This window comes from Quercus lobata, chromosome 8, assembly GCF_001633185.2.
Source record: "Quercus lobata isolate SW786 chromosome 8, ValleyOak3.0 Primary Assembly, whole genome shotgun sequence".
Classification (NCBI taxonomy): domain Eukaryota; kingdom Viridiplantae; phylum Streptophyta; class Magnoliopsida; order Fagales; family Fagaceae; genus Quercus; species Quercus lobata.
In genome coordinates, this window is record NC_044911.1 from 58616857 (window position 1) to 58624234 (window position 7378).

The window sequence follows — 7378 nt, forward strand, 5'->3', positions numbered from 1 at the left end:
AATATCTGCTGGGCTTGAATCTATTTTAGCCTGAAAGTTAAAAAGTTCTCTTTTACAAAAAATTATATCTCTTTGGATTTGTTCAAGATATATTTTAGGGACATAATTATATTTTGTCACAACTTTATCACCACTCTAAAGTGGTTGACGGTGGGTTGTGAGTTTATGTGAAAACGATTATCCACCACTTATAATCAAACAATTTATCAAATTATGGCAAAAATTGTGACAAATGGTGTGATCCTAGAAAAAAAATTAATTGCAACAAAATAAATTTATATCCAACCCATTTTTAAATAGATATATCCATGTTTAAGTTGACAAATAGTGTGTGTCACTGAAGGGGACTTACCTATCGACAATGGGAATCAAAGATGTAAGAATTGCACTTATATGCGAAGTGCTGTAAATTAAACATGAACACCTTTTTGGTTATATAAATATCATATGGGGGTAAAAAGAGTTACTTTACATTGCAAATTGGCAAACCAATAATATGGGATGGAGGTAGATTAAGGGATGGTTTCGCTATTCCTTTCTTGTTTTTATCCTATTCCTTCCATTTCTTGGCATGTCCAATAAAGATATCGCCAAAAGTTTTGTAACTTATCTTGTACCTCTAGGTAGTTCTAATGGAGAAATTTAGGATTCAAATTCTTCCTCCCTATTGTTGTAATAATAATAATAATAATAAGGCCTCGATACATACCAAAATGAGGTCCATCTCTCCTAAACACTCTTTACTTCAAACAAAACTTTATTAAATTACCGATTATCCAAAAAATTTAAACTATTGAAAAATGGTAAATTTAATTACTTAACCACATCCTTTTAACATTTCCCCACATGAATGGGCTTAAACTCCCTTCTAATTAAAGGCCTAACACGTGAGATTTTAAATAGGAGGTATAGTAGAAAAGATAAGGGTTGAACTTAGAACCTACTCTGATATCATGTTAAATTACCAATTCTCCCAAAAACTTAAATTATTAAAAAAATAGTAAGTTTAATCATTTAATCATATTCTTTTACCATATTATGTACAGTTTTTTAGATATAATACATTGCGTTCTTTAATTAAATTCAACCGCATACTTTTTGCATTAAATTTAAATGTCATTAAAAATGATAACAACATCGACGTTTTATTAATCAATCAATATACCATTATGTTTGAATTTAATTGGAGAAGGTAATGTAATTCACTCAAATTATTATAGTTTAATTCTATACAAAATAACTTTCATATTATCACTTGGATCTTTTTGAAGTGACAAAAGGATACTTTGATAGCTAGATATTGTATTGTGGTTAAATATATCTTTTGAAGGCATATTGTGGTTTTATAATTGATATAGCCGTGAGTGGTGGTGAAGTCAGTGGAGTGGGCATTGGGTCCTAGGGTATGAGAGGGATGTGTTACCTTAATTAATTGGTTATATCATGATACCATCTTCTTAGCTATCACTATTTTCTACTTCTCTTTTCCTTTTTTGCTTTTCGAAGCTGGCTGTGTAAAAGACTAAAAGTTACAGAAGCTTCTGTTCCTCGTACTTTTTTGTGTTTTTTGTTTTAATCAAAGGCAATAGCTTATAATAAAACAAAATTAAAATCCTAATATACAATGGGAGCCATTTGGAAGCTTCTGCACCCGATCCTCTGTTCCTTGCACTTTTTTTGTGTTTTTATTTTAGAGTTCAATTAATGACTGCTTTCAGAACATTTAATAATGAAATATTTTAGAAAATTTTAAATGTCACTATTATGAAAAATATACAAAATTGTTAAAAAATCAGTTAGTTTTTTTTTTTTTTTTTTAATTTTCCATAAAATATTTCTAAAAGTATTTCCTAAACGAATACTTTTAAGCCATCCATCTACAAAATCTTTTATTTATTATGTATTTTAACCCCACCAATCACATTTATTGATGCATCTATTTGTATTCTTTATGTAATAAAATTTGTAGTATATTTAGTATTTTATAGTATTGTGTGATAATAAAAAACAAAAAAGGGTTGTACATTGTTTTTCTTATCTCTGAAATTGTCTCCAAAATATTAGACCAATAAAAGCTCAACTCAATTGAAAACCATAAATATTTTGGGCAAAATTTTTTTTTTTTTTGAGGCTTTAATTTTTTAAACCAATATACTACATAGTGAATCGTCAACATTAGCCACCTAATTTCCCATATGACCATCTTCTCAAAAAAAAAAAAAAAAAAAAAAAAATTCTCATATGAACACACATCAAACAATCTCTATCCTTTTCTTAACACCAAAATCAAAATTGAAAATTAAATTACAACTTTTCTTAACAATAACAATGCATCACCTTGTCCCAAATAAGGTAAACATCTTGGAAAAATATTTGTTGGTCTTGAATCTGTCTTAGTCCCGAAATATAAAAGGTTCTCGTTTAATTTAACAAAAAATTTCTATCCCAGTCCGTTCTTCGATTTCCTTCATAGTATTGCTTGCTTACTTGGTTAATGGAGTATTGATGTGGTTTCTTTTAAATGGTGTTTAAAAATTTGGTAGAGATTGGCCTCTTAATCTCAAAATTCTCTCTCCATCAATCTTTAATTATCTTTTGTGTTTTGTTTTTCTTTTGTTGGAAATGGAAAATTATTGTAGCTTTTGAAGATTCATGTTGGTTCATTTTTAAAAATATTTTTATATGTTTGATGATTTGTATATGTACCAAGCTTTAGGAATAGGTGCTAGTAGATTTGATAAATATGCTGGAAGCTAGATGAAAATTTTCATTGTGGGGTTCAAAACTTAAAGGAGTTCAAGAACCTAGGTGTACATAATGACTACTATTTGGCCACATCTTGTCGAGTCTAGGTGTCATTTCAGTTCTTTTCATTTGTATTTGATTCCAATATTACTCTCATTGTTAAAATTTGGATGGAATTTGCTTACTGACATAAAAATTAGCTCACACACTAATTTACCTAATATGGACTATTTAATTTGATGGCATCATATCATGTTACCTAAGTTTGTGCCCCATCAACCCTCAAGGACTAATCCAACCCCGAAGCACTAGCCGATTTTGAACGGAAAGCAAAGTAAGGAGAAGGGGGTGACAAACGACAAAGTGTACTCTTGATTTGGAGTTGAGGGACCTCAAGTCGCGTAATTTGGGTTTAAGCGATGGCTTTGGAATTGATTTGGAAATTTTGATGGGTTGAGGGTTTATGATTCTCGTAGGTGAATAGGTCTTATATATTATGGGTATGGTGGCTGAATTTTTGAGGGGAACCATTGCAGTTTGGGGATTTGAGAGGGGTGATTTGTGATTTGGATTGTTTCAGTGGGTTGGTTTTGGAGGTTTTAGAGATTGGGTAAAGCTTGATTGTTCATGGAGATGAATGTGTAGGAAGGCAGCAACTAGGGGCGTCCATGTCTTATTCCCTTTTATTTTTACTTGAATGTGAGTGAGACATGTAATATTTATTTGATTTTTAAATTTTACATGTCTTATATCTAAATAAAAATGAGAGGAAATTGGAAAATTCAATAGGAGAGGGTCTTATCGCAATAGATATAAGCTTTTTTCATATGAACTATTGCTTTATTTTCATTTTGATAAAGAGAAAAAAGAAAATTCCCCGCTAGAATCGAATTGAGGTTAAAGAAATTAAGAGAATGTGATGATTACTACTCTTTTTTTTTACAAAAGTAAAAGAAATAAGGTTTCAGAATATGAAATCTTCTCGTACATAATTGCTTTAGCAAATGAACCCTAGGAGAAGTTTTAAAGGGAACAGAGAAAAAAAAAAAAAAAAAAAGAGAGAGATAATTACAATTAGAACAAAGTCCTCAATTTGTGGCCGTGTGTTTGAGAGAGAGATAGAGTTAAGTTTCAATTGAAACAAGGGGGAGGGGTGATATTTCACACCAATTAAAGCACGCCTTGTGTTAAAAAAAAAAAAAAAAAAAAAAAACCCCAAGTATTGCATTTTGTTTGTTGGGTCGATTTTGATGTGTCAAAATCCCTGAACCCACCAATTGACTGATCAAACCTATAAAACCTGAAAACTTTACCCAATTATGATCGAATAATTAGGCCAAAATCGTTGATGACCATTCGGTTCAGGTCGAGACATCCAGGTGGGTTTTTAGACAACCCTAGCAGTAACCTGTGGTATAGTTTGTTAACATGCATGGCTTAGGCTTGAAGTGGTTTTGTGGTGTAGGTCTAACTTAGACCGTCTAAGTATGACCATGTTGTGGGGATGTTAATATTGTAGGTGCAGTTGTTCGATTCGATAGTGGTGCTGCCATATCTATTATGTGCTTTTTATATGACTAAAATAGGTTTTTTATATGACCAATTTCGTTTGTCTTTCAGAAAAAAAAAAAAAAAAAGCTGGATTTTCGTGTTGTGACAATTTTTTTTATTACTTTAATCCTTTTGATTTTTATTTTATTTCACTTTTTCTTTACAATAAAATTTGGATATAATTTATTGATGTGGTAAATGGAAACTATCAAAATCTATTTTTGATGACATGAACAATTATATCACCAAATATAACTTGATAATGTGGCAAATATGGCACTACATCACTTAAGTTGCTTCACAATTTGGGAAAGGATTCCCTATATTATAATCCTTCAATTCCCTTTCATCTTTAACTAAATGTGAGACATGCATGAAGTATTTATTTGATTTTTAAATAACACACAACATAAATCTAAATAAAAATGTGAAAAAATTGAAAGATTCAATAGAAGAGAATCTTATCTATAAGCATTTTCATATGAACTTTTGCTTTCTTTCCTTTCGACAAAGAGAAAAACAAAAATTCCCTAAAAAAAGGGTAACAAATTACGGGTACATGCAGTGCAGTGCTTATTACTTTTTCTTTACAAAAGTAAAAGAAATGAGGTTATGAAATTCTTCTTGTACATAATTGCTTTAGCAAACGAACCCAAGTTTTAAAGGTAAAAGAAGAAAAGGAAAAGCTAAGAGATAATTACAGTTACAACTTTCAATTCGTGACCGACAATACACTGTGGTTTCACCCAATAGGAGCCAGTACCTATTCAGAATTTCTTAAGTTGATCCGCCAAGCAACATGTAAATATATATAAGCTGTCCATTGTATCACGGTGATGCCATATCGTTTGTCCGATATAATCTTCGAACAAAGTCCATGGAAGAAACCAATGTGAGTTTGAAACTTCTGATAGACACGGAAAGCCATAGAGTGCTTTTTGCTGAAGCGGACAAGAACTTCATCGACTTCCTCTTTCACATTCTGGCCCTGCCCGTCGGAACTTTCATTGCGCTTCTCACAAAGCAAGGAATGGTGGGCAGCTTGGGGAACATTTACGAGAGCATTGAAAATTTAAATATCACTTACCTTCAACCAAACTTGAACAAAGAGACTCTCCTGAAGCCCAAAGTAAACATCTCTGGTGGTGGTACTGGAGTCCTTCTCCTATTGCCAAACGTTGAGTCGTCGTCATCAACATCTCTGAAATTTTATAAATGTGCTAGAAACAACAGGTCCTATTGTTGTGTCGAAGTATATGAAGCAACAAGCAGCAACTGTAACAATTATGTGGCTAATGACAACCGCGCAATCTGTCTTTCGTGCAAGAACGTTATGAACCAAGAACTAGATTTCGTACACTCACCAAGCGCAACGAATGCGGGCTCTTCCTCCAGTGAGGGAGGATACGTGAGAGGAGTGGTTACATACATGGTGATGGATGATCTAGTGGTGAAACCCATGTCCACCATCTCTAGTATCACTCTGCTTAACAGGTTTAATGTCAAGGATGTAGCAGCTCTTGAGGAGAAAGTGGTCCATTTGGGCATCAATGAGGTATACCAATCATTCTTTTATTTTTGTGCAAGAGTCCATTACTTCTGTTTTGTTTATTTATTCTTAGTTAATGTTTGTTACATACATCCATACACACAACGTTTAAAATCGTATGTTCAAAACACGAATTCAAAATTACTTTACACTGTACGTAGTAATAATCAGCGCCTTTTGTTTTTTCCTTATGGTTAAATTTATTGCAAAATAACGTTAAACTGAGCTATTAGTTGAAGCTATTCAAGTCGTAATTCCTAAACCAAGATATGAGAAAGAGACTGAAATTTGGAATTGATCAATGATCCATCTCAATCCAAGCCCATATACTTCAATGTTTCATAATATCTGATGTTTCTTAGAATTATGTGGTAAGGTGAGTAAATTTACAGTCTTCTAATAACTTAAATTTTTGGAAGAATAAGTAATTTAACGATGTTAACTATGTACTTAATTATCAAAAGTCATTAAATCGTCCAGCTGATACTTACAGGTGTTGTGGGTCATTCTCACTCCATCTCGACTTGGTATAGTATATTGCTAAGACGACGGAGTCAATCTATTCAAAATTCAAATGCAATCATTTAACTCTAATTTCCATATTGAAATTAAAATATTGTATCCCCACTTTTTCTCTTTAGGGTCGCTTATCTTTTAAAAGAGGAAGAAAAGAAACAAGTTACAAAGAAATGTAATACTGTGAAAGTTTCTTTTTCTTCTTTTTGGAAAAAGGTATTCTTTATCTGCCTTTGAGATGTGTCAAATTCAAGTAAAGATTTGGTATTTTACAAATTTAAATGTGATTAATTATTATTTTTCTAATTAATTTATGTGGTTTGTTTTTAGGGAGTGAAATTACTGAATGCTTCTCTGCGGTCAAAGAATGTTTTGACTGATGTCTTCCTCCCAATGTTGAAAGTTGAAATAGAAAGTGTAATGTAACGTAACACGGAAGTGCAAGAGTTCTATGCCATTGCCAAAAATTAATTTTTCTTACTGTTTTTTTCGTTGCGTATATGTTTTAAATGTCGGTCAAATCTGGTGTGGCAATGTGAAGGGCAATATGCTCTCTCTCTTTATTTGTGTGTGTATTGTTGGAAGCTTGGTTAAGAAGCATTATGTATCATAAAAAATAATATGTAAGTATACGTAAGTTTTTGTTAATTATCAATTGCTTGATAGTATGATGAGATGATTGAGGATTCTTCTCAAAAAAAAAAAGATGATTGAGGATGACTGAGGACCTAATTAAGGCACAACTTTGTTGACCTTACGCTTTCGGTCCCAATGTGACTACGCCTTCTTCCTTCTCTTCGTTTTCCTCCTTGAAACCCCCCTCTAAAAATTCTCTTAAAATTTGTTTAAGTAACATTTTAGGGACAACTTTTATTATAATTTTGAAATTATTGATTGAGTGATGAGTTCGTGTAAGAGTGACAAATGATGACTTCATTTGATGACTTCATCAAGTTATGACAAATGATGTGATCCTAAAATAAATTATTTAAATGTCATAAAAGAAATCTATATGCA

General features: G+C 31.9%; 1 protein-coding gene across 1 annotated transcript; it reads left to right on the forward strand.

The window, feature by feature from the left end:
* The first annotated feature begins 5167 nt into the window (after positions 1 to 5167).
* Positions 5168 to 6944, forward strand: LOC115958599. The gene is made up of 2 exons (XM_031077026.1): positions 5168 to 5851; positions 6692 to 6944. Exons 1-2 carry the CDS (start codon positions 5174 to 5176, stop codon positions 6785 to 6787), a joined length of 774 nt encoding a protein of 257 aa, XP_030932886.1. The 5' UTR covers positions 5168 to 5173; the 3' UTR covers positions 6788 to 6944.
* The last annotated feature ends 434 nt before the right edge of the window (positions 6945 to 7378 follow it).

What these genes read in the sequence shown, in the direction of transcription:
- LOC115958599 (XM_031077026.1), top strand. Translation starts at nt 5,174, where the DNA reads ATGGAAGAAACCAATGTGAGTTTGAAACTTCTGATAGACACGGAAAGC. An exon ending in TCCATTTGGGCATCAATGAG is followed by an intron (nt 5,852 to 6,691) that starts GTATACCAATCA and finishes GTTTGTTTTTAG; the next exon opens with GGAGTGAAATTACTGAATGC.